This window comes from Onychostruthus taczanowskii, unplaced genomic scaffold (assembly GCF_017590055.1).
Source record: "Onychostruthus taczanowskii isolate IOZ18803 unplaced genomic scaffold, ASM1759005v1 scaffold19, whole genome shotgun sequence".
In the NCBI taxonomy this organism is placed as follows: Eukaryota; Metazoa; Chordata; class Aves; order Passeriformes; family Passeridae; genus Onychostruthus; species Onychostruthus taczanowskii.
In genome coordinates, this window is record NW_024499128.1 from 11,883,853 (window position 1) to 11,911,339 (window position 27,487).

The window sequence follows — 27,487 nt, forward strand, 5'->3', positions numbered from 1 at the left end:
TTTCCATCACCACCATCAGCCACCAACCCCGTGGCGAGAGGATTTTCCCCCTGAAGAGAATTCAGGCACAGGGCCAAAAGGGAATTCAGGCCTTTTCCAGCAAAGCTAAATAATCCCAGCAGTAAATGACACCCTGAGTGTCCCTTGATGCTGAGGGACACCCGGGAGCATCCCCCACCCCTCCAGGCAGGACTCAGCCTGGAGCAGAGGGATTCACCTCCTCTCCTTAAACTGCAGCAAAAGCAGTTTGCCATCCTCCCCAAAGCACTGTTAATCATGGATTTTGTGGCTCTTTTCTGGAATTCCTCGCTATCCCACCGAGACAGAATCATTATTTACAATAATTCTAAATGACTCTTAATTACAGCGGCGCAGGTGCTCCTCGGAAGCAGCCGGATCAACATATGGAGGTGAGGTGAGGGATCCTCTGAGCTCAGGGGGAGGTGGGAGAAGCCTCCAGCTCCAGCAGGGATGCTTCACACCCGGGGGGCTGCAGCTCGGAGAGGTTAAGGAAGGAGTTTTCAGGGAATGCCGAGCTCTGGGAGCGGGAGGGACGGCTGGGCTCCCCCCGCTGCGGCACAAAGGGAGGCCACGCTTCCAGTTTATACAGTTTAATAGATGTGAAACAAGATACATTTCCTTTGGAGTAATGGATGCATCGATAACAGAAGATAAATGTGAAGGCATAAATATGAGGAAGGAACCAAACGGAAACGACTGGATGGGTTTGTTCCCCCCTGGGTGTCCACGGGCTCCTTCCTGCTCCTATTTCCCGTGGCCAAGCTGGGCCATGGACACAGGGCCTGCAGGAGGGGTGGGGAGGGAGGGTAAAAAAGGAAAATCAGCCCCAAAAGCTGCAAAAAAACCCCCGCAAAGTGTTGTTAGAAGGTGACCTGGATTCCTCTAGAGGCTTCTGGAAGGGCCTTGGGAAGGGAATGTGTCCAGGGATGGGGAGGGAGGGACGGGGAGTGCAAACTGCCCCGAGGGGTCGGAGTTGTTCTGCCACCAGGAGGACAAATCATCACCTTAAATGCTCACGAAGAACATCACCTACGACAGCTCTTTACACCTTTACACACTGTGTCAATAATTTACTTAGAACTGCAGTAAACAAAATACATTTCTTAAATAATTTACTATTTATTTGTTCAGTTTTTTTTTAATCTCTCTGTAAATGTAGTTATTTTTCCTTTTTTTCATTAGTTTTTTTCTCTTTGTAACACAAGAAACCGTCTTTGTGCACGTCAGTTCAGATTATTGCGACGTTTAACCTGAATTTCAGTTTAAAAAAAGGGGGGAAAAAAGCAACAGGACAGTTGGACAGACGAGAAGAATGAATAACTTATTATTGCACTGGCTACAATTCAGTAGTGATTTGGTTTTTTGTCTGTAATTAGGACAACCTCTAAAGTACAAAAGAAAATGAGCGAGACGTCAGAAGCATCAGCTGTGAGAAGAAGCTGGTGGGGTGATGGTGGAGGGGAAGAGAAGCGAGGAAAGAGGAGAAACATTTGGAAAATGAATGGCTGGAATAATTAATTCCACAGAAAACCCAAGGAAACACCACCCATGTAATGCAAAAAACAGCATCTCTGTTTCTCTATAAAAATATGTGCATTATGAAGAGAGAGTTTTTGTGGGTCTATTTTTTTTTCCCAGTTTTTTTTTTATGTTTGTTTGTTTGTTTCCTCATTTTGTAGCTCACAAATACAGAATTTTTATTTATAGAACTGCTGATATACAGACAATGTCCAGCTCCCAGGCACTCCAGCGTAACGTGACAGCTCAAAAAGGTGCCTCAGGAAAAGTTGATCATCTTTAAAATAAAAAAAAAAAGAACAAACAAAAAAAACAAACCCAACAAAACAACAAAACCCCAAGAGAATCCCCCCAATCCCAACCACCACCACCTCAGACCCGAATCAATGTGATCGAGGCCACGGAGCGGCGTGGGAGGAACGAAGCCACCCCTGCATCAACTCCACCTTCCCCTTAGAAAAGAAACCCCAAAACCTCTTGCCAAATCCCCCCAAAACCCCACCCCCTCTTTCGCCCAGCCGCTCGTTTGGTTTCTTTTTCATTTTTCCACTTGTGTGCGTGCGTGCGTGCGTGTGTGTGGTTTTTTTGCAAACTTCCACAGCTCTCCCCAACGAGTGACCGCAGCGAGGGGACAGCCCCGGTGACGGCCACCCCTGACCGCTGGGTCCCCTCGCTTTGGAACCCCCACACTGGTGACAAGCCCTTGAGACCCCCCCTGTCCCCCATCCCAGCAGCTATACTGGGTCATCTGTGCCTTCTTCTGTGGCAACAGTCACGGGGCCCAAGTCCTGCTTGTGCAGGGGGCTCTTGGCAGTGCCCAGCAGCTCTTTGCCCCTCTCTTTGCCGTTGCCCCGCTGAGTTTTTAAGTGATCCTGTTTTTTCAGCTCAGCGTCCGGCCGCGAGTCCACGGAGGCCGGCGTGGACTGCCCGCTGTCCAGCAGCTCCGAGAGGCTGCTCAAGGAGCCGCCGTCCAGCTGCTCGAAGGAGAAGTTGGGGATGCTGAGGTGCTCCCCTCGGCTCTCCGGGAGCTCCAGGGATTCTCGGTAGGCCGGGAACTCGCAGGACGGCGTTCTCCTCCGCAGCAGGGTGTTCTCGGAGGGTTTGGTGCGCGGGGCCGCCGCCCCGTCATCCTCCATGGGAGGATCTATAGAAATGCAGGGCGGGCTCATCTTCTTCTTCCTCCGGGCTCCGTGGATGTAGTCGGCCTCCGGCTGGACGTGGCCAGGGGGCCGCTGCTTGTCCTCGGCGGGCTCCTGGAAGCCGCAGTCCGCGGCGCCGCCGGAGGGGCAGATCTCGATGGAATGCCGCCGCTGCTCGTCGGCCCAGCTGGGCTTGCTGAGGAAGCCCTTGGTGTCGGTGCTGTAGAACTTCTTCAAGTCCTTCTCCCTGCGGGAGAGGCTGCTTGTGCTGCAGTTCTTGAGGGGCACGGGGGACGGGGCCGGGGAGGTGAAGGGCGAGGTGGAGCGGCTGCCGGGGTCCGAGTGCTCCTCTGCCCAGTCTTTGGCCGAGCTGTTGATGTGCCGAACCTCCTCGTCAGCCAGGTCTGAGGGCTCGCCCTGGCAGCCCTCGGGGTTAGGAGGGCTGCCGGGGCTGGGTGGCCGGCTGGGAACGCCGTGCTGGCCACACGTGTGCTTCCGTGCCAGGGGGCCGAGGGGCCGGTGTGGGGAGGATGGGGGAGAGCGTGGAGGGGTGGCTGGGAGAGGGGAATGGAGAGGGCTGGGGGTGAGGGTGCTCTGGGGCTGCTTTGCTGATGGTTGGGGCTCTCCAGGCTCTGCTTGCACGCTGTCTTTGTGCTCCGGAGTCTGTCCGTCTACCGAGTCCGTCCGAACGGCCTCCTGGAAGGGGAGGGGAGAGAAGTGGGGTGAGAACCTGGGGATGTGCTGGGCAGCAGCACCTCCAGTGATGGACACAGAATTATAGGACTATATTGTGTTGGAAGGGGTCTTACAGCTCATCTCCTTCCACAGCCTGCCACGGGCACATTCCACCAGTCCCGGCTGCTCCAAGCCCCATCCAAGCTGGCCTGGGACACTCACAGGGATGGGGAGCCCATGGCACGAGGCAGAGGGTTTGTGGGTCTAACACAGCCCACCTCATCTGTGTCAGACCCAGACAAGAGGATAAACTTTAGCTGGCAGGAGCCTTCATGTTCAGGGCTGGCATCTGCTGGGCCTTGGTCTTGCTCCAGCCCCAAATCCTGAGCCAGCACAACCCATCACAGTGGAGGGCTCTCCCAGCAGTGGTAAAATGGATTTGGGCATCTTCTCCCCATGCTTCAGCTCTTTTTTCCTGGAACAGCACAGCCATGAAGATGGAAGCAGGGAAAAAATGGCCCACCCACATGTCATTTGCTGGGAATATATAAAAATTTATGGCACGTTTCGTTCTGAAACCAGAATTCCGCTTCAGCTCCAAGCAAAGAAACACAAGATAGGACTGGGAAAGAAGGGAAAGGAACCAGGTGACAAGACAGGAGTTACCTCTGGCTGCTGGTGGCCCCTCACCTGTCTGCAGAGCAGCTTGCTGAGAGCAGGAGATCGGGGGGTGCCGTGGGGGGCCAGCCCCTTCCAGCGGTGCCGCCCGTCGTGGCCAGGGCAGCGCGCGGCCTCCGTGGGCACCCGCAGCGAGGAGCTGCCCACCACGGGCTGGGAGCGGATGGAGGTGATGGATCCTAGGGCAGGACAGAGGGAGAAGTCACTGCTGGGCCTGGGGGCTCTCAAGGTTTGAGGCAGAAGCTTCAAGAGGGGAGTAAACACAGGAGTGAGAGGGAAAAACCCGTTGGGTCTGGCGGAAATGCAAAACCTCAGCATAAACCTTGGATTAAAAACCTTTTCCCTTGTCCTGTCTGCTGCTTTGAACCTCAGCAGGGATGGCAGGGAGCTCACAGATGTTGGGGTGTCTGTGCAGGGCTCTGATCCTTGTGGATCCCTTCTAACTCAAGATATTCTACAACTTGTGCAGCCTAGGGCAGTTCTCCCAGCCCAGCCCAGCCCAGCCCAGCCCTGCCCACTCCAAACCTCATTGACATGAATGCGCTTTGTGTGCAATTCTGTTTGCTTTAGCTGCTATTAAAAATGGTTTTACAAGTAAAACGTGATACCCATCCTCCAGAGGCTTGTGAACACCTCAGTTATACAAACACAGAGCCAAGCCCTACAACCCAGATTGCCCGACCAAAGGCCCTGCAAGCAAAGCCTTTTATCAAGCCCCAGATAGCCAGGAGTGACTAACAGAAGGCAATTGCAGCTAGGTATAATGCTGAAAGACAAATAAAATACTGCAAGACAAAGAGAAAGTTTCACTAATGCAGAGTACAGGATGATTCTATGTTAAAAATGCCCAGCCCAGCCCAGCCCAGCTCAGCCAGCACCAGGGGCTGTCCCCAAGACTCAGCTCAGCTCAGCTCAGCTCAGCATGGTCCCACCAGGAGCTGCTCCCAGCGCTCTGACAGCGCTGAGCTGTGGACAGCCTGGAATCTCTCTCTTCCCAAAGCCTCCCAGGCTGGGTCTGAAGGCCATCCCTCCTCCCCAGCCCATCCGTGGTGCTGCTTTACTGCACTTGGGAGTTGTTTGAAAGACCTTCTCTGGTTTTTGGCTGCAGGATTTATTGTCCTCATTAGTTTGAAACCCAACGTCTGCTCCTGCAGCGCTGCCCAGCTCCATGTTACAAACACCGTTATCCATCACTCCAAGAGATCTCACCCAGGGGTCAGGGAACTTGAACTCCTGACAAAAGCCATCCAGACACATCACAGTTGAATTTCACAGACACATTTGTTGGTGGGGACAAAGAAAAGTGAGTGTTTAATAATTTTTCTTTTGGAGCGTTTCTCCAGAGCACCACAGAAGGAATTCCCACCCCCACCTCGCTTCTCCCCAGGTTTTTTTTGGGTTCTCCTAGACCCAGAATTTCAGGCTGAGCCTGTGCTGTTCATGTGCTATTCCAGGCTTTATAAAATGCTTTTTATGATGCAGAAAAGCTCTGGCATAAAGTCTGTCACAAACATGGTCATAAAATCCAGACCCAATGCTCTACTCCCTGTCCTCAGCTGGAATTTCCTCCTGTTGGACACTTTCCATCGAGCTCTCATATAGGAAACCCAAACTCCCACCAAACTGGATGCTCAGGAGCATGAAGATCTCTGAAGTTGGATATTTTTTCTCTTGTTTTTCTAGGAAATCAGCAAACTGCATCTAAAACCAAAATATCCTGAGATCTGCTCATCCCACAAGATTTTCACTGTGTGGTCAGTGGAGTACTGGGAGAAGATCAGACATCCTGAAGCCCATGGAAACACTCATGGGAGTCTCCATGGGCTCAGTTTTATTTGGATATAATTTATGGATCTGTGACCTGAAGCAGAGTTTGGGCAGCTCAGGAGCAGCACAGCTCGGGGTGCTGCTGCTTTTACCACCAGGTAAAAAGTCATATCCATGATATCCATCATATCCACCCCTCCAGTGCTCTTGGAGAGAAATTGAGGAATTTATGAAACATCAGAGAATCCTTGGTGGGCTCTACCCACCCCTGCCAACACCCCAGCAGTTTTATGTGGATATAAATCCTGCTTTACAGCCACTCCAGGGATGAAAAGCAGCCCCAGGAGGCTGCCCATGAAACTCAGCCTCTGTTTTCTTTCCTTCCCGAGGAATTTGCAGGTGAAATAATAATAAACACTGAGCAGGGAACAGGACCTGGCTCCCAGAGAGTCTGAACAAACACAGAGTTCCTTCTCCCAAGGAAATCAGAGCAAATCAGGGCGTGCAAACCCACTGGGCAGCTCTGGCATTTCAAACCCTGCTGGATCAAAGGGAACCAGGCTGGGAAGTTCTAGGGAGCCCCTCCAGGAGCAGGTGTGCTTTTGGGGAGGCAGGGATTGTGTTTCAGATCGATTTCCTGCTGTATTTTTACTTTTAACCTAATAACTAATCCCTCATATCCCACAATACAAACTTTTCTGTCCAATTACAGAATACCATCCAAACCCATAAAAAAAAAAAATTTAAAAAACCCAACCTCCACCCTAAAACCTCTATTTTACTTTACATATATCACTATATTTTAAAACCTTAAACTCTAAATTTTCCACTACATAATATTGTACACTTCTAATCAAATTACACACTCATAATCTCAGTTCTATATTTTAATTTAAAAAATTTTCTCTACAACTTCAAATTAAATACAATACTCTCTTAAAAATCAAAATCTATCAACATAAAAAGTCTAAAATTCTCAACATCCAAAATTCCAACAATGTCCCCTTCAAAGCAGCTCGACAGAAGAGACAGAAAGGCATTTTCAGGGAAATGTGCTGGGATGCAGAGGATGAATGCCCCCTCAAAGGCTCCCTGATTCCTGGATTTTGGGGTCTTTCCATGGGGTCTCTCCATGACATTCATTACAAGGCTGGGCCCAGGAAGAACCAGAGAGTGATTTCTGATCTTTCTGCTCCCAAAGGAACTCCTGCAGCTCTGAACTCCAGGCGTGCTGCTAAAGGCACTGCCCTGAGGCTGCAGCCTGCCTGAAACACGAGGAATTGTGCTGGGAGCAATCCCAGCCCTGGCTTTTATTCTGGGGATGTTGTTGATCTGCAGGCAGGAGTCAGAGGGAATGCACAGCTCCCTTCCCCTCAGCTAAAAACCCATACCTGTGCTTGGGAGCTTTGCTTCTCCCCAAGCACCTGAGCTTGCTGCTGGGGAGGTGATGGAAACGTGGAATTTTGCAGGATGTGGGGAAGCATCAAGAAAACTGTGGTGCTGCTGGAATCACGTGGCAGTGAACCCTGCTCAGGCCATGTTGGGCTGGTTGCTCCCCACTGAACCCCCTGTGGTTGTAATCATGGAGTTGTAAAGATTGGAAAATACCAAGGATCCCAAGCATTAATCCAGCACTGCCAAGGCCAGTGCTAAATCAAGCCCCAGGTTTTTTGAACACAGGATCAGAAAGATCCACAGGGATGATGACTCCAGCCCTGCCCTGGGAGCCTGTTCTGATGCTTCAACACCCTTCCAGCGAAGAAATTTTCCCTGATACCCAATCCAAACCTCTCCTGGCAGAACTTGGGGCTGTTTCCTCTCATCCTGGCCCTGTTCCCTGGGAGCAGAGCCCAACCCTGCCCCATCCTGTCAGGGATTTGTGCAGAATGAAAAGTTTCCCCCTGAGCTTCTCCAGGCTGAGCCCCTCAAGCTGCATCCCCTTCCCTGGCCACGCTCCAGCCCTTCCACATCCTTCTAGCGGTGAGGAACCCAAAACTTTGCCTCAGAGCAGAAGAATCTGCCAGGGTGGTACCTCTTTGGGCTTTGCAGGGGTAGGTTTCCATCTCCACCTCGTGCAGGGGCAGCGGGGCCGTGGCCGGCGTCACGGGCCGGAACATGTAGCTGTCGTTGGGCAGGGAATGCATCCTGGACACGGAGATCTTCCTGACTGTCAGCAGGTTCTGGGAGTCCTGGGCCCTCAGCGAGGCTGCACTGCCCTGCAGAGCAACGGGAGAGGGAGGTGGCATCACCCCTGTGGCAGCAGCTCTCTGGCCACAGAGAGAAACACAACCTCCCCAGGCATGGTCCTGGGAAAAGTCTGTGAGAAGGTCAGAGGAAAGAATGAGGAATAATTCTTATCTTCACTTGCTGTTGTTGTGAACATGTAGAACGTGTTATGGAGACTTGTTTGTCAAAGGGTGGTTTCCTAATTAACCCACGGTGATGGTGTTTTAATTAAAGGACCAGTTAGGTCAATTTGTATTGTAACTGTCTGTAAGAGCAATGGGTTTTTTAATAAAGACATGATTGATCAGCCTTCTGTGAATCATGGGGTCAATGCTAATTATTACCTGGCTGGGGACCCCTTGCTGTGACACACCCCAGTGGGGAATTACAGGGAATTCCTTCCCTTTTTGCTTCCTAGCCTTGTGCTGGTGTCCCCTCTGGGATCTCACCCCGAGTTACACTGAGGGAAGAGCTCAGGATGTGGCTGGAATAAAGGGAGGCATCAATGACCCACCACGAAAAAGGTCAACTTTTTGTCTAAAGTCAACTCTTGGATACTCAGAGAGAAAGGAAAGGCCAGGAAAAAGGAGCCCATTTGTTAAACATGTGAAAAAACCCAGCATTTCTCACATTTTCCTGATCTGATGTTCCAAGGAGAGGAAAAGGAGGCCTGAGGGTGACATCCTTCTCCTCAAACAGAGGACAGAGGGGCCAAAACAAATCCTCCTGGAAATCCTCCCCAAAACACCCTCACAGGGCAGACATTTGAACACATCTACACCACTGCAAACCTCGAGGCCTCTCTCCTAAAACCTGGAGCATTTTGGGCACCACTGAGGCAGAGGGAAGGAGAAGACACTGTGGCAGGGAGGGTGGGGGTGTGGAGCCTGTCTGGGGGTAGGAAAGGGATTTTTCTTTGCTGTCACTGGAAGGGGTCTGGTTGGAAGTGCCCACACAGAGCTCACCACAAACCTTAAACCTGACCCTGCTCAGCAAATCCATCCTGGGGTCACAGGGAGCTTTAGGGACACAAATGATGTCCCTGAGGTGCTGATGGAGAAGCTGAGAGGTGATGCCAGGACTTGTTCAAGTGCTGGGGGAGCAGGAGCCCCTGGGCCAGGCCCTGTGACCTGGCTGGACACCTTCCCCTCCCAATTTCCCCTTTTATCTCAAACACAGTGAATCCCTCTGGTTCTCCCTTCACATCAGCCTCCCAGTGACTGATAGAAACCATTTTCCCAGCTGTATGTCTTAAATTAAATGTATTTTGCTTTGCCCTGCCAGCAAAACTTGTCCCTGAGATCCCTCAGGTTTGGAGCTCACCGAGGATCTGGTTAAATCTGGTTTTTAACTTGTATTTCTGGCTTAGAAATGTCTTCCCTCAGCTCCCTGAAGGTGCACACCCCAAGATGAATTACTCCATGCTTTTACCCCGTGGAGCTTGGCTGGGAAGGAGAGGCCAGCAGGTATTTGCAGCTCCTTGGCATCCAGCTCTGCCAGCTGTGCCCAGGAGCCACCCAGGGCTCTCAGCTGATGGATGAAAGCCTCAGCAGCCATGCCAGCTGGTCCCTGGCCATCCCAGCTCATCAGCTCCTCCAGCACAGCATCACCAGGGCTGGGGGCAGCCAGGGGCTCCTGCTCAGCTCCTTGAACAAAAGGTCTCAGCACCTGAACAGAAGGATCTCAGGATTTGGCTCCTGAAGCTCAGCTTGGCTGTGGCTGGGACAAATGAACAGAAAGCCCTTCTTGACACCAGCCACTTCAATTTTTAAGGGTTCAGCTGTTGAGAGCTGACTGAATTAGAGATGTGGGTAAATTTCAAATGAAATGAGGGCTTGAAATATGAACCATGGATGGGAAATTTGTTGGCTCCCACCTGGAGAGCTGCTCAGGACAGTGAGGATGGCTTGGAGACATCAATGAGGGCTTGAAATATGAACCATGGATGGGAAATTTGTTGGCTCCCACCTGGAGCTCAGGACAGTGAGGATGGCTGCTGCTCCTCCTCCTTGCTGGGAAACACCTGCTGCACTCCAGAGGCTGATCCCATACCCTGGAAATTGGGATGGGACCTGGGCATGGGGGGTGACTGGGAGCAGAGGGAGTTGAAGCCCTTCTGGTTTGCTGGGAATTTCCCTGGAGCACTGCCTGAATCCCCAGCTCTGGGGATTGCTGGAAGCCTGAGGTGTTGATCCCTCCCTGCCTCAGTTTCCTCAGTATCATAAAAAAGTTCTTGCACTAACAATAAAATCAAACCTGACACTGTTTTCTCCACAAACAAAAAACCCTGCCTGCAGCTCTGGGTTTAACATTTGAAGTCACACCAAATGCACATTTTAAAGGCTAAAAAGAGGATTTCACTCCTATCCCACACAGGGCTGATTGCTCTGGGATTTCCCAGCTGGAAAGGACAGAGGCTGGAAAGGTTGTGGTTGTGAAGGGACAGGTTTTGGACAGCTCAGACACAGCCCCAAAGCACAGCACCGCGATGGGTGGGACATCAGCCACCTCAGCCTGGTGGCCTGGGCTTTTGTGGGATGGTGGCAGGACATGGTGGGAGGATGAAGGGGACACTTCTCCCCCTCATCACTTCCAGGGTTAAAAGGAGGCTCTGCCTGGCTCCTGATGTACTTGGGAGTACTGGAAGATGAGGAAAACCCAAGGAGAATGAACTGTTTGCACTCCCAGCCTGTGTGAAAGGATGTGCCCTCTCTTCCCTCAATTAGAAAAGCAACCTGTGCATTTCCCTGCAGGAATGTTTGTCAGGAGCAACACTCAAACAGCCAATTCCCCATTGCTGTGTAACCAAAGCTTTCTCCTCGCCCTAATGGAGTCTGATAGATTTCACAAAAATCTAATTTAATGTAATTTAATCTCCAAGCCCCCACTGACTTCGCGGTACATTTATTTGTGATCGTGGTGACAAAGCAGTTCCATGTTCACTCTTAATCACAGGCTGCTGACATGGGCTCAGAGAATTATCTCACACCCTCCCTCCCCCTGCACTTCTGATGGTTTTCCTGGAGGACTGACAGGGATCAGAGAGCGGGCAGTGTCCCAAAAATCAACCCAGGAACCTCCAAAAAAAATCAACCCAGGGACCTCCAAAAAAAATCAACCCAGGGACCTCCAAAACTCAACCCTGGAAAAAAAAAAAATCAACCCAGGGACCTCCAAAAAAAAAATCAACCCAGGGACCTCCAAAACTCAACCCTGGGACTTCCAAAAATCAACCCAGAGACCTCCAAAAATCAACCCAGGGACCTCCAAAAATCAACCCAGGGATCTCTAGCTCCTTGCTGAGGGGCTCTGATAATTTCCAAGTTCTCCATGTCCTAGGCAGATCAGTGGGGAGCTGCAGGTTTACAGCAGCACTGAATTGTTGGAGGATCCTCTGGAAATCCCAAAATGGGATGAAACAGAACCTGTGAAGGGAATTTATCCCATCCCATGCTGGAGGTGCCAGGGCTCCCAGTGCCAGCATTCCCAGGACTTTTGGGTTGGTCAGTCCTGCTGCCCTCAAAAATGACAAGGACTGGCTGGGACAGCAGGACAGGGACCAGTGGCTTTTATGGCTTTGAACTTTAAACCCACAACCTGAGAATGAAACAGAGAGATGGGCTTTGAGCTCTCCTCTGGAATAATGGCCAGGATAAGGTTTCCAGCACCTTCCACCTCCAGGAGCCCTGGGAGCTGCCTCAGGACGTGGGGTGGTGGTGACATCCCTGCTGTAGGGGCTGGGACAGCTCCTTGAGTCCTGTCCCTCTGGCTCTGTGTGGGACCTGCTGTCAGGCTGGTGGGATCCATCCCTCCCCAGCCCAGCTCTCACCAGGCCTTGGTGCTTGCCCTTGGTGTGCTCCAGGTTCCCGTGCAGCGCCCGGCTCTCCACGGCCACGGCCCCACTCCTGCTCCCGCTGGCTCCTCTGGACATCTCCAGCTCGATCTCAGCATCCATCTCAGCGTCCTCCTTGGCCTCCTTGTTGCTCTCCTCCAGGTGCTTCATCAGCACTGCCACCACCACGTTGACCAGGACGAACTGGGCGATGAGGACGAAGGTGACGAAGTAGACGGGGGAGATGACGGGCAGGTAGCTGAGGCAGTGCTTGTCCTCCCGCGTGCACTCCCGGAGCGTGTCCTGCAGCACGGGGCACAGGGCAGGCATTAGAGAGCCTCTGCTTGGGCCCCAGGGGCAGAAACACCAAGAGAACACGAAGAGGGCACAACTGAAACCGGTAAGAGGAAATACGGGGGTCGTGAATTACAGCAACGACAAGGAGGGGAATGCGTTGCCCAGAAGTTTTGGATTTCTCATCTCCTGGAGTGTTCCAGGTCAGGTGGGACAGAGCATGGAGCAACCTGGGACAGTGGAAGGTGTCCCTGCCCATGGCAGGGGTGGAACTGGATGAGCTTTAAGGTCCCTTCCAGCCCAAACCATTCCATGATCCTGTGATTCTGTGACACGTCCCAAAGGCACAGCACACAGAGCACATGGTTACTCCTCCCAGTCCTTCAATATTACATCCAGGAGCAAAGCTTCAGGCTAGGTGAGACTTAGGACAAATCTTCAAAACACATCTGGCTTTTCTATTAGGAAGACTAATTTTGATGTTTTAAGAGGAAACATTTTTGTTTCCACCCAAGAGTTGCCTGAATCCATTTGAAAACTGTGCCTACAGCTCTCCAGAGAGGAGGAAGCACCCAGAGACTGCACACACCTTCATGATCCCGTTCCAGTTGTCCCCCGTGGACACCCTGAAGAGGGTGAGGAAGGCCATGCCGAAGTTGGTGAAGGTGGCGTGGCGGCTCAGGCCTTCACAGGGATTCTCCTCACTGCAATCTGTGGGGCAGGGAAGGAGCAGCACATCAGCCAAGCCACGCTGCAGTACCCACAGCAGCCCCCAGAGCTGGGGGGGGCACCCTGAGCCACGTCCTCTGGATTTATGGCACCAGGGGGTGGTGGCATCCTGCTCAGGAGGAACAGGGGGAAAAGTGTTTTCAGCTGGAGAACCTTGGGACAGGACACCAGGAGGTGTGGAAATGTTGGTGGTGGAATTCTCATCCCTGGAAACATTCAAGGCCATGTTGGACAGGGTTTGGAGCAAGCTGGGCTAGTGGAAAGTGTCCTTGCCCATGGCAAGGGGTGGCACTGGACGGGCTTTAAAGTCCTTTTCAACCCAAACCATTCCTTCTGAGTTCTGTGATTTTCTTTACTCCTGCTCTACAGCCTCCTTTGTCTGTTTTCCTGTTGATTGCGCCCTTGCCTTGATGATTTTTTACATCCACCACGAGGGATATTTTCACTGAGATAAAGTGGAGCAATTTGACATTTTCCCCCTGAGAATTAATAGCCTAATGAATGCAAATTGAACATATGAAATATCCATCTTCCCATAAAACACAGCCTCGTTAAATATCCATTAGGACAGGCAGCAATGGCTCTTGGTTGGGCATTTCAGTCTTAGGTAATTATTCTGAGGTAAATTGGAAGGAAAACCAAAAAAAAAAATCCAAGGAAAACCCACAAATGACCAGTCCTGGGGGAGAGAGGGCTGATGGTTCTTGTGGCTGGCATGGACTGATCAGGAGAAAGGAAGGAATATTCCCATTAAATTGGGCTGGGAAGCAGAGTCCTGCCCCAGTGGGGTTCCCTGGGCTGGCATTGCCCAGGTGTGTGTGGAAACACCAGAAAAGCCATTTTTCACCCCTGTGACTGAACAAACACACCCATGACTCCAGGGGTGGAATACAAACCCACACTGTTTCACTCAGGGTGAGTGCAGAACTAATTCCTTCCCCGGAATTTGTGAGAGACTGAAAAATAATTTGGTTTTGGTTGAAAGAATTATTCTGCTCTCAGGCACTTGTAATCTGAGCAGAGGGCTGGGCTCATAAAGGGGATTAATGACAGCCATAAACTCTGCTCAGGAAGGGCCCTTCTGGTGCTCCTGGAGCTCTGATTGGGATGGAAATGTTGAGGATGCAGACACAGCTCCCTCCAACAGCATTTTCCAGGCTGGGCAAGGCCGGGTTCTGCTCTGATTTTAGTGATGGGCACATTCCTGAGCAGCTGCAGTGTCCTCAAACTGGAGGATTAATTAATGCTGGACGAGCAGGAAGCACTGGATGCCTCCTGATTGATGGAGAGAGGGGAAGGTGATGCTGGTGATGCTGAGAACAGGGGGCAGAGGAGCCCTGGGAGTAGAAGAGCAGTGGCAGCCAAGTGCAGAGAACTGATGGGCTGTGGGGGAAGCTGTGAGCAGGGACATGTTTATGGTGGCATCTCTCCAGCAGGAATCTGACCCCCATCCAGCTCTGCAGACTCATGTTCTGTCACCAGTAGCAAACTTGAACAAATCCATGCTGGGCAATGATATTTAAAAAGCAAAGAGTTCCTCTCCAGCCAAGGGTGGCGTTGGCCAGAGCCCTGAACGTGTGTGTGTGTGTGTGTGTCAGAAAGGCTCTGTGTTACATCCTCGTGTGTCAGCTGTGACCCTGAGATCAAGAGAAACCTTCCATCTTCAGAACATGAGTGTGAAGCTAAGGAAGGCCCGAGAATGAGAGAGAGAGGGAGAAAAGGAAGCAGGCAGATACCAAATAAACACCAACCGGATGGAGCGAGCGGCCTCGGGCCCATTACTCACCCAGCTTGCCAAACAATTCCACTCCCAGGGCAGCATAGATAAAAAACAGGAGCATAAAAAGTAGGCCAAGGTTCCCTACCTACACAAGGAGAAAGCAGAACAAGGGTCAGGCAAGTCGAGGTCATGAATGAAATCACTCCATCACATTTTCAACACAAGCACAGCAGGGATGGGGGGCCAGAGGCAAGTCAGCTTTCCCCTGGGACCAGCAGCCCGGTCCCTCTCTGAGTTCTGCTCCAAGGGGCTCTTTGTGTGGGGGAAGGAGCAGAAATGCCCTTGGGGGAAGCAGCAGCTTCTCCATCACCTTCCAGTCTGGAATTTGGCCACCCCAGGGCAGTCTGTGGGGCAGGGCTGCTTTGGCACCTGGGCTCTGCCTTGGGGTTGGGGCTTTTTCCTTTCCTGGGACAGCAGCAGGCCAGGAGAGGAGCTGCTTTCCAAAGGTTTCACTGGCATGGAGGGCTTGCAGAGCTCCAGGGAGAGGAGAACTCCCTGAGCCTTTTCCTGCACAGGCCCTTCTCAACAAGAGCTTCCCAGATTTCAGCTTTGTGTGTCCCACAGGAAAACCCTGATCCCAAACACCAGCACTGGCAGCTCCAGGTGCTGCTGGAGGTGTTCCAAGCCCCCAGGGCGGCTGGAGGGGGTGACAAGTGACATGAAAACAGCACAAAAGCTCTTCACACCACCAGCATCACAGCTCTCCGTGCTGGATCCCATCCCAGCACAGAATCCAAGCCCCAAAAATGTCTCCTGGAGCAGATTTTTGGTGATTCAGGCAGAGAACATGAAGGGCAGAGTGACCTGACCTGCTCCCACCTGCTCTCATTTATCTCTGCTGCCACTTTAATCTCTCTGTTAGCAGCTCCTAACTGAGACAAAGTGAGTTCTCTGCACCACCTAAAAACATATATTTATCCCTAAAAACAAGGAGCTAGGAGGTGATCCAGGCAGTCAGGCCCAGGGATTCCTGATCTCTGAGGTGCATTTTAGTGAACTCTGAGTTTGGGAGAGTTTTCTTCTCTGAGGTGGCACAGCCACAGATTTTTTTTGGTTATTTGGACTGTGCTTTAATTTAATCAGAAAGTTTATCAGTGTGATATCTGTCATTATAAAATTAACACAGCTCTTGCTGATGAAAGAGGGGATTTTTTTATATTAAACAAATGGGAATAGTCCAATCACCCAGTGCAGGCTGTAATTGCTATAAAGCCTAAACTGGCTCTGCAATTTCCCTAACATTATTACAATCCTCCAGGGAATAATAAAGATAAAACAGGGATGTGGATGGCTGGGCTGGGTTATTTCATCTGCCTCTGCTGCCTTCTGGAATAGCTTTTGCTGCTCCTGTCTGCTGGACCACTGATGGTTTGGGAGCCATTAGAAAGAGCAGGCACAAGCACAAGCACACCACACACACTGCTGGGGAGGCAAATGAGCAAATAATTAGAGGGAATTAAAATAAAATTGATAAACAAACTTTCGAGGCTGAGGTAACAGAAGAGGGTGTTGGATTTTGCTCTAAGCAGCCTGAGTATTTTAATGCCTGAAAAATCAGCCTGGAAACTTATGGCACTGATGAAATTCCAGAGAATTGAGGGTAATGTGGGAGTTATTACCAGGTTTTATCTCGATTTCCACAAAGAGGAGAGGGAAGAGGGAATGGAGAAGGGAAAGAAGGAGAAGGTGGAGAAGGAGATGGAGAAGGAGGAGAAGGAGAAGGAGAAGGAGAAAAGAAGGAGATGGAGAAGGAGGAGGAGGAGAAAGGAAAATGGAAAGGGAAAGAGAAAGGAAAAGGAAAAAAGGAAAAGGAAAAGGAAAAGGAAAAGGAAAAGCCCTCTTCAGCCCATGGCCTCCACCAAGGCCTGGGCATGGAGAAGGACCCAGGGACCTTCCCAGGGATGTGCTGGGGAGCAGGAGCTGGGTCAGGGGCTGAGCACAGCCTGGGGGTGTCTGTGACCCTGGTGAGCCATTCCCATCCTGGAACTCCAGTTCCCTTTGGGATCACCTCGGGGATACGTGATCCATGTCTCTGAGCACTCTGAGATCTACTGAGAGCAGTCAGGAGGAGATGGTGCATGAATCATGATGCTGGAGGGAATGGGAGGGGGCAGGAGCTTTTCTCCAGAGCTGGGATCCAGCCTGTGCTGGATGCTCCACCAGGAACAGAAATCCAGCTCTGGCAGCAGCCTCAGCCCCAGCAGGCCCTCAGGAGGGGATCTGCTCCAGCAGAACTGAGCAGCTCAGTCCAGGCTCTGGTGTCCACAGCTCCCCTTAACCTGGGCACAGAACACTCCAGATATCCCCTCTCTCTGGCAGCCAGGGGCTATCCATCAGGGGAAATGTGGGAAATGGATTTGTAGGGAATTCTCAAAGCCTGACAGAAGGCTCACACCATGTGCATCTGAATGCAAACCTTGAGATAAGAAATGCTGGCTTAGGAATGCCATGGAATAGGACAGACATTGTTGGGAGAGAAATGGAACCAGAAACAAGTTTCAAAGGATGGCCTTTGAAAAGGAAGGCACTGGAATCCAGTGCCAAGGGGAGCTGTGCCTGCAGGGATTGGATTTGTAGGGAATTCTCAAAGCCTGACAGAAGACTCACACCGTGTGCATCTGAATGCAAACCTTGAGATAAGAAATGCTGGCTTAGGAATGCCATGGAATAGGACAGACATTGTTGGGAGAGAAATGGAACCAGAAACAAGTTTCAAAGGATGGTCTTTGAAAAGGAAGGCACTAGAATCCAGTGCCAAGGGGGGCTGTGCCTGCAGGGACAGGAGCACAGATAAAGAACATTTTGGAGATATTCTTGGTGCCCTGAGGACCCCAGAGAAGCCACAAGAGCTGGAGATGCTGGTGAGTATCTGTGGCTCTCCTGGACCCTCCCTTCTGGAAGGCAGGCTGGCAGCACTGGGGTGCTGTGGGGACACTGGCATTGTCCTCCGTGCCACCCAGAGGGGCAGGAAGAGGCTCCAGGAGGGGCTGCAGCCTCTGCCAGTGGATCCCAGCTGGATCTGGGCCCTACCACTGCAAAAGCCCAGGAATAACCTCCTCAGCTCAAGGGAAGGCTTCCCTCTCCACACACCCAGCTGCCTCTGGGGAGGCACTGATGGAATTTGTGTCTCCTCTGCCCCTCTCTGGGTGAAGCCATTTCCTCCTGAGCCTCCTCCTGCTCTGACATCCATTGGCATTTCTGTTTTTGATGTGCTCAGCTCCCTGGGATGCCTGTCCAGAGCAATTCCTCATAAAATTAAGCTCCTGCCAAGCCTTTCCAAGGCCATGATCCCTCCCCATCTTCCTTCCAGTACTCTCCAGCCAAGGTGGTAATGCTGGCAGTGGGATAACACAGCCTGGTTTGTGCACCATGCCCAGGAGAAAATGGACACATCTGCCTGGAAAACAGAGGCCATCTGTGAGAATTCCAGCATGGGTGGAGAGCCAGAACCTTGGAGGGTGAAGTCACCTCAAGCTGACCTGAGCAAGGTCCCCTTTGTGTGTCCCCTCAGCCCCACAGATCCCAGCCCCAGGAGCCTGCAGGAATTTTGTACCTCTGGAACTCTGTGTCACTGAGGGGTCCCTCAGGGATCTCTGCAGCACAGCCCACACCTTCCTACCTCCCCAAATCCATCTTCCCCAGTGCTGGCTGCTCACACATTCCCATTCCTGCTCCCTGATCCCATCTCTGTGGGATCCAGGGGCTGGCAAGGGCAGGTTGTTGGTTTTTTCCCCCATCTGCTATGGGACAATGGCAGAAAAGCTCTCCAGGAGCTCAAACTGAGATAAGCCCAGGAATTACAGCACCAAGAGGAGATAAACTCCTGGCCAGGGGCAAATTCAAGTCCTGCCCTTCAGGGCTCTGATGGAATGAGGAGTTTTTCACTCTTTTCTTGGCACAGAGTCCCTGTGGGGGCAGTTCCAAGCTGGTGAAGACAGAGAGGAGTCTCTTGTACAGCCTGCAGGGAATTAATGTGATCAAGTGAGACCAGAGAAGGGAAAACAACCCAGATCTTCTGATAGGGAAGTTCCACATCTTATTGATGCTGGAGGGTGGGAATTGGGCTGGACTGCAGTTGTCCTCCCCACCAGGAAGAGCTGAGGCAGCTCAGCAGTGCCTGCTGGGGGATTCACTTCCACCAGGAGCATTTGAACCCTGATCTGATACAGAAAGGGACTTTGGAAAATACCCCAAATTTGATACAGAAAGGGACTTTGGAAAATACCCCAAATCTGATACAAAAAGTGACTTTGGAAAGCTGGGAGTGGGAAAAAGACTAAAGGAAAACCATCAAACAGGAGCCTTAGAGAGCAGCCCTTGCTTCCAAACCCAGCAGCCACCAGACACAGGAGCAAGGAAATGATCAGTGATGGATGAGTGGTGTAATTCATTATGGAGCTTAATGAGCAGGAGCTCAGAAAGAAGAGGAAAACACTTGAAGCAGGTCTTGAAAAGCTGCTCCACGCCGAGAGATTAAAGGAGTTCACTGCTCTCCTGTTCTCCAGACTGCAGGAGATTATTTTATCTACCAGTGCTCCAAAAAGGAGAAGTGCTACAGATAAAAAGCAAAATTAGATCCAGTGAAAAACCAAACCTTGCTAATTCAGACTAAACTCCCCAGATTTTTTTTTTTTTAGTAAGAAGAGTAAACATGAATGCTGCAGGAATTTTGTACCTCTGGAACTCTGTGTCACTGAGGGGTCCCTCAGGGATCTCTGCAGCACAGGCCACACCTTCCTACCTCCCCAAATCCATCTTCCCCAGTGCTGGCTGCTCACACATTCCCATTCCTGCTCCCTGATCCCATCTCTCTGGGATCCAGGGGCTGGCAAGGGCAGGTGGTTGGATTTGTCCCCCAACTGCTGTGGGACAATGGCAGAAAAGCTCTCCAGGAGCTCAAACTGAGATAAGCCCAGGAATTACAGCACCAAGAGGAGATAAACTCCTGGCCAGGGGCAAATTCAAGTCCTGCCCTTCAGGGCTCTGATGGAATGAGGAGTTTTTCACTCTTTTCTTGGCACAGAGTCCCTGTGGGGGCAGTTCCAAGCTGGTGAAGACAGAGAGGAGTCTCTTGTACAGCCTGCAGGGAATTAATGTGATCAAGTGAGACCAGAGAAGGGAAAACAACCCAGATCTTCTGATAGGGAAGTTCCACATCTTATTGATGCTGGAGGGTGGGAATTGGGCTGGACTGCAGTTGTCCTCCCCACCAGGAAGAGCTGAGGCAGCTCAGCAGTGCCTGCTGGGGGATTCACTTCCACCAGGAGCATTTGAACCCTGATCTGATACAGAAAGGGACTTTGGAAAATACCCCAAATTTGATACAGAAAGGGACTTTGGAAAATACCCCAAATCTGATACAAAAAGTGACTTTGGAAAGCTGGGAGTGGGAAAAAGACTAAAGGAAAACCATCAAACAGGAGCCTTAGAGAGCAGCCCTTGCTTCCAAACCCAGCAGCCACCAGACACAGGAGCAAGGAAATGATCAGTGATGGATGAGTGGTGTAATTCATTATGGAGCTTAATGAGCAGGAGCTCAGAAAGAAGAGGAAAACACTTGAAGCAGGTCTTGAAAAGCTGCTCCACGCCGAGAGATTAAAGGAGTTCACTGCTCTCCTGTTCTCCAGACTGCAGGAGATTATTTTATCTACCAGTGCTCCAGAAAGGAGAAGTGCTACAGATAAAAAGCAAAATTAGATCCAGTGAAAAACCAAACCTTGCTAATTCAGACTAAACTCACCAGATTTTTTTTTTTTTAGTAAGAAGAGTAAACATGAATGCATTCCATCAACAGGGGATGGCTGATTCCCTAACACTGAATCCTTAAAACAAGAACCAGGGATTGGGAGGACATGGAGAAGGTGGGCAGAGAATCTGAGATCATTCCCTGACCATTCTTTTTGTCTCTGTGGCCTCTCCTAATTTTTTTTCTCTTCTCAATCTCATTTTTCCCCACAGATCAGGTGGAGGAGAAGGTCGTTGACCTGGCAGCAGAGGTCACCACACAAGGAGCAGGGCAGGAGCACTTTGAAAAGAGCAGCTCAAGCTCAGTGTGAAATCCCAAAAGAGGAGATTAATCCTGTGACAGTCCTGGATCAAAATGCTACATTCCCCCAAATTTGGGGATAATTGGTTCTCCAAGTGTTAGTCAAATTGCTGAATAAAAACCAAATCCAAAGCTGATGAAAATCACCCCCCAAAAATGCAGTGACAGTTCCTTGTCATCATCAGCCCATGCATGGGCATTCTCCACACACCAGACAAAGAATTTCCCCCCAAACCTGAATGAATAAACATTAAATGAGCTTTTTTTTTTTTTTTTTGTCACTTAGAAACCACATTCTATGAGGATTTTCCAGCTGTGGTTTTAGGATGCTAATTTAATTAGGGTAGGAACTCATGCCCTGCCTTGGAAATGAAAGCTGCAGCTTTATGAAGAGTGATGGTTGTCAGAGAGCTCTTCTTAAAATTCCCTTCTCATTTTCTGAGCTTCACTGGAGACCAAAGTGGCATTTTTTTTATCTGCACGAGATCTGCTCGGAATATCCCTGGGGTTTTCCCTTGACAAGAGACCTTGCTGGGAATGCAAACTGCAAGAACACCCCAAGGAACCCAAAAACCTGGCCAGGAGCCACCCTATTGTTTGGGGAGGGGACAGAAAACAAGGAGGGAGAGAAAATGTGGGCTGTGGTGACAATGCTTTGTAAATTGATAAACAGACAAGAAATCCAAGGATTTCTTGAAATGCCAGCCCAGGGGTCAGGTTGGTAAATCCCTGCCTTAGCCTCAGCCCAAATCCTTAAGGAAATCTGGATGCCAAAGGGCAAATGCTGGGGTTAGAACCATCTTCATGGCAATGATGATCAAAGCAAAGGTGTCTTTGCAAGGAAAAGAAATTCCCTTTTTTCCAGCTCTCCTGGAATAGATTGTGGGTTGCTTTGCACTTAGGAACTGAGTTCCAGGGGTGTTTTTGGGTAATTCCATGTTTTCTGCTGGGTCTCTTGTGGCCACTCATCCTCTGGAGGAGACTCCCACCCACGTGGGGTCTGCCCTTGGCTGCTCCTGGGATCCAGGGAATTGGGATTGGCAGGGTTAATCTGAGTTAACTCCAACACTGAACCATCAGAGCTCACACCAGCACACCCACAAATGAGCAGAACACACCTTAAAAAGGATAAAATAAAAAAAAACCAAAAACCCAAATACCTTGGAATTCTGATGGAGGACTGAAAACCAGCAAAAAGTTTATTTCTTTCCTTTTCTCAGATCCATAAAAAGGGGTCCCAGGAAGTGAACACTTGCAGGATCCTATCAAATTCCCTGAGTCTGAAAGTTTCTCTTGCAGCTCAGGAGAATTTGGTGATTGGTGACCCCAAATCGAGATTTTTACCCTCAGAAGCATCTCCCTTGTTTGCCTTTCCAAGGCTGCAGCACTTCTGTTAATAATTGTGATTTTTTTCCTGCCTCCCAAATTAAACTCCTGAGTTGGGAGCTCCCAGTGCTTTCTCCAGCATCCTTCTCTGTCCCTCCTGGTGTTCCCCAAACTTGCCAGTGAAATCTGAGGTTTGTACAAGCTCTGCCTACAGGACTTTGCTCTCTGGGAACTCTTTTCCCATCATTTTGCTTCTCCCATCAAACACTCCAGGATGAGCCATGCAGAACTCCACTCCCACGGCCTGGAGAAAGCTGAGACCCTCCCCAGGTGGCTTCTGGAGGCCACCAAACACAGAGCTGTCCCCAGACCCCAAAGGCACTTCTGTCCCCAAGGGGAGCACCCTGGGCATGGAGGAATTTTGGGGGCTTACCTGGGGCAGGGCTTGTACCACCGTGTCCAGCAGAGCTCTCATGCCCGTGGCCATTTTCAGCAGTTTCAGCACTGAAATGAGGAGCAAATCCTGCTCAGCAGGGCTGGGGGGGATTGCAGGGAAAATCCAGGGAGGAAATCGAGGTTCAGGTCTTGCAGGGAGGGTTTCAATCTCCCTTGCTGCTGTTTGGACACGTGGGGAGTTCTCTGCCTCCCAGCAGGGCTGAACATTCCCCTGTCAGTCCCAAAGGGAATGCATTCCCACTGCCAGAGGGTTGTGGGATTTTGGGAAGGAATTCCCCACTGTGAGGGGGGGGGGGGTGGGGGGGCTGGGATGGAATTCCCAGAGAAGCTGTGGCTGCCCCTGGATCCCTGGAAGCGTCCAAGGCCGGGCTGGGATGGTGGAAGGTGTCCCTGCCATGGCAGGGGTGGAATGGGATGGACGTTAAGGTCCCTTCCAACCCAAACCATCCTGGAATTCTATGAAAATGGACAAAACCCTACAAGAACTCACCCCAACGTGCCCAGGCAGGAAAACAGGAGGCACCTTTCCAGTGAAGAGCATCTTCCCAAGCCCTAATTGCCATCACTTCCCACCCTGCTCTGGACCAGGATAAAAGCTCTGGGATCCCAGGCTGGAATCAGAACCCAACCCCAGACACCACTGGAAAAACCCCACGGAACCCCCAGCTGCTCTCTGAGCTGCCATTCCGTGTTCCCCATGGCAAATGAACCAGCAGGGCTGGAAGGACAAACATCCAGAGGATTCCCTGGGGCGTCTGGAGAGCAGGACACACCTCTGGCTATCCGGAGCACCCTCATGATGCGGATGATGGTGGGGTTGATGGGCAGGGCAGCGTTCATCTCGATCTCCTCCAGAGTGATCCCCACAATGGACAGCAGGACTATGGCCAAGTCCAGCTGGTTCCACCTGCAGAGACAGGAAGGACAAACAAAAATCAAATTGTACATGTTTTATGTTAATGACAGGCACCAGCAAATCCCAAATGCATCTTTGCCGGATTAAGTTAATTATCTAAAATTACTCCTCTTGAGTTTTAATAAAATATATCTTTATAGCTCTATTTCTCCAAAGTAATAAGTATTTTTTTATAAAACCATCCTTTAAAACTTATTTTTATTTCTATTTTTCTCTCAACAATATCGATCTTATTCTATAATATTTCTAAATCAATATTTCTTATCTCAAAGTTTATACACAAATATACACTACATCAACTTTTTATTAAGTTTGAAAAATTTTCTACAAATTCATTTCCCACACATCTCCTCATTCTCATCTGGTCTTTGACTTTTAGGTGGTACAAAACCAGCTCAGAGCAGCTGGCACAAACATCCTGTGAGACACAAAATCTGGGAAGTGACTGGCAGCTGACTGGGAAGTGTTTCTAACCTCTAAGCTGAGCTGCTCAGGCCTGGTGGAAAGGGAAATACTGGGGGAAAAGATGCATCTGGAATTTGGGGAGATTTCCTGAATTCCTCCTGCAAAGCACCGCCAGAAGTTCTTAGAATTTTTAGTTCTTACACTACAAAGTTTGCACCCACTGAGAGCCTGCCCTGGGCTCTTCCCGTGTCACCACAGTGCTGCCACATCTCTGAAACTGGGTCAGTCCAGCCCTGAATCCCAAATCCACAGGGGTCCAAAATGCTCTCACCTGTCCTTAAAAAACCTCCGGAAACCAAAGGCCACCAACTTGAGCAGTGCCTCGAACACAAAGACGATGGTGAACACGTAGTTGCAGTACTTGAGGGCTTCATCCAGGGACTGGAAAGACAGATCCCAGTTAGGCCATCCCAGTTATCCCTTCCTAGACCCCCATGGAGGGACTGGCAGGGAGCAGGGTGAGAGGAGCACAGAAATTTCAGGAATAAAGTCATAAAGGCTCGTGGAGCTCACTAAATCACCTAGCAGAACTCAAATAAAGGCTTAGCCCCTGAGTCAAACAAAACCCTCCAAAGCACTGAGATTAGTTCTGCAAAAAATGTCAGGTTCAAGCTCAGTGCACAAATTGTTCAGTCTGGGCCAGACACGAAAGAATTCACCCCTTCCCCATCTCCTGAAGATTCCTTGGTCTGAAGTGCCCAGCCTTGGGGAGAAGAAAAGCCTTGATGGATCATTTCTTGATTCCAGCCCTGGGGGACAAAGGCTTTGCTTAAAAAGCCGAGGAAAATAAATAAACCTTGGAGATGGATGAAACCTTTCCTTGTTGAAAAATGGGACATCTCCAGAGCTGGGCAAAGCGTGTCCATATTTGGTGCAACGTTGCCGCTGTCCCCGGAGCCGCCCTCGGAAGTCAGGAATCCACAGTGTTTACACTTGGGGATGATGAGTGTTTATAATGGATTTCATTGGAGCTGGGGGCCAACAATAGCAAAGGAATCTCGTGGGGCCTTAAAATAGACAGTTGGGGGTGGGGGGGAGCAGCTCTTGGGGTGGGGAGGGATTGGGGGACAGGAGGGAGGGAAGGGGGGTTTAGTTTAGTGTAGAGCAGGACTCTGAATTTCCAATAAAAAATGGGAATTGTGAGCATCAAACCAGACAAAAATGGAAATAAATGCAACAGAGGAGGCTGCAGGAAACCCCAGGGCACAGCAAAGCTCTTTTTGTCCCCTCTGTGTGATGCCTGACCTCACACAGTGAGGTCACCAGGGCATGGCCATGCCCTGATTTTTGGGAATGAGAGCTGGAAGTTTCTTAGGTGTTGGCAACAATCCCTATTTTCGTTCCAGTACCTAAAATCAAATGGCACCTTAAAAACCACAGGACAATTTCCTCTTGCATCCAGAGCCTGAGCCTGACTTCTGCCATTGTTTGTGACCGTTTGCATTTGGATTTACAACTCTGTGTTAAGTGAACGTAAACCAAGAGTAAATAAAACCTAACCTGGATAAACAACACTTCCATGGGAAACAAAGGAATTGCCCTGGTGTAAAACACACACACAGGTTGTCCTCTGGCTCAGCATCCAGGAGGCATTTGCAGGTTACCATGCAATGCTGGAAAAGTAAATGCTGAGCCAGAGCTCCATAAATGACAACCAAATGGAAAATCTGTAGATGGAAAATGTATAAATTGATATAAATTTATGTATCAGCCCCTATGATTTCTGTCAAAGGTGCTCTGAGGGGAGAATGATTCTATAATACATTAAAAAAGTGAGGATTGTACTTTTAAATTGGTTTATTCAGAATTCATTGAGGAAAAGCAACACCCTGCATGCCATAACTCCGAGTTTATATCTGTTAATGGAATGTTCTAAAACTCTGGACTGTTTTCCAGTGTGAGGCTCAGTCAGGTTTGGGATCAGGGAAGGAAATATTTGGATTGGTCTTTTCCTGGTAAAAGCTTAATTCACTTTCCATTAGCTGGGTTTTTTTTTACCCAAAGCAGGGAAATGGATGTTTTGCCTGAGGCAGGGACTCCCAAATGGCAGAGCTGGATCAGAATGCTGAGGCTCCCCAAAAACTGGGGATGCCTTTTTAGGACTACCTAAAACCAGAGGCTAGACAAAATTAGGGGATAAAAAAATGTTTCTATTTATTGAAGGGCCTTTGGGTGCATTTAGGGCAGACAAATGCTACACCCAAAAATGGACCACAGGTCAGGGGTTTTCACACTTTGATAACTTTGGGCCATTTGCATATTGGGAGTTAATCTTCCAATTACAGCTTTAGGTAATGAAGTAATTTTCCTCAAGTTTGCTCTCCCAAATCACTTTTGTTTACATTTCTGGGGTCTGAGCCAGTGAGGTGTCCTTGACTGCCAGGCCTGGAGAGGAATTGTTGTGTCTGCCCAAAATGGGAAAGCAGCAGCTCACACTGCACATGGAGCTTAGATTTACACACTAAAGAATTACAGCATTACAGATACACGAAAACCATAAAATCTTAACCCCTAAAACATCACTGGGAATGTCCCCATGGCCAGGGGAGCCGTGCTGGGGGCAGCTCCTACCTTGGGCTGGTTGTAGTTGCTACACTAGAGTGTAGAGTTCCACACTAAATAATTACAGCATTACAAATAAATGGAAAATATAAAATCTAAACCCCTAAAACATCACTGGGAAAGAACTGCACGTTACAAATAAAGAACTGCACATTACAAATACATGGAAAATATAAAATCTAAACCCCTAAAACACCACTGGGAAAGAACTGCACGTTACAAATAAAGAACTGCACATTACAAATACATGGAAAACATAAAATCTTAACCCCTAAAGCATCACTGGGAATGTCCCCATGGCCAGTTTCCTCCCAGGGGAGCCGTGCTGGGGGCAGCTCCTACCTTGGGCTGGTTGTAGTTGCTACACTAGAGTGTAGAGTTCTACACTAAATAATTACAGCATTACAAATACATGGAAAATATAAAATCTAAACCCTTAAAACATTGCTGAGAAAGAACTGCACATCACAAATACATGGAAAACACAAAATCCAAACCCCTAAAGCACCACTGGGAATGTCCCCATGGCCAGTTTCCTCCCAGGGGAGCCGTGCTGGGGGCAGCTCCTACCTTGGGCTGGTTGTAGTTGCTACACTAGAGTGTAGAGTTCCACACTAAATAATTACAGCATTACAAATAAATGGAAAATATAAAATCTAAACCCCTAAAACATCACTGGGAAAAAACTGCACGTTACAAATAAAGAACTGCACATTACAAATACACGGAAAACACAAAATCTAAACCCCTAAAACACCACTGGGAAAAAACTGCATGTTACAAATACATGGAAAACATCAAATCTAAACCCCTTAAACATCACTGGGAAAGAACTGCACGTTACAAATAAAGAACTGCACATTACAAATACATGGAAAACATAAAATCTAAACCCCTAAAACACCACTGGGAAAGAACTGCATATAACAAATACATGGAAAACATCAAATCTAAACCCCTAAAACATCACTGGGAAAAAACTGCATGTTACAAATAAAGAACTGCACATTACAAATACATGGAAAACATAAAATCTAAACCCCTAAAACACCACTGG

General features: G+C 49.7%; 1 protein-coding gene across 2 annotated transcripts in view; it reads right to left on the reverse strand.

Annotated features, from left to right (window-relative positions):
- Window positions 1-827: 827 nt before the first annotated feature.
- CACNA1H (calcium voltage-gated channel subunit alpha1 H) overlaps window positions 828-27,487 on the reverse strand; it is a 160,144-nt gene continuing 133,484 nt past the window's right edge. For both annotated transcript variants that reach the window (XM_041401730.1, XM_041401729.1), the window contains exons 27-35: window positions 24,140-24,249; window positions 23,261-23,394; window positions 22,465-22,535; window positions 14,666-14,744; window positions 12,740-12,861; window positions 11,854-12,159; window positions 7,831-8,014; window positions 4,044-4,210; window positions 828-3,374 (exon numbers count right to left, since the gene is read on the reverse strand). In XM_041401730.1, coding sequence (XP_041257664.1) covers window positions 2,274-3,374; window positions 4,044-4,210; window positions 7,831-8,014; window positions 11,854-12,159; window positions 12,740-12,861; window positions 14,666-14,744; window positions 22,465-22,535; window positions 23,261-23,394; window positions 24,140-24,249 — 2,274 coding nt within the window. In that variant the 3' untranslated portion in view covers window positions 828-2,273. The remainder of the gene's footprint in view (window positions 3,375-4,043; window positions 4,211-7,830; window positions 8,015-11,853; window positions 12,160-12,739; window positions 12,862-14,665; window positions 14,745-22,464; window positions 22,536-23,260; window positions 23,395-24,139; window positions 24,250-27,487) is intronic.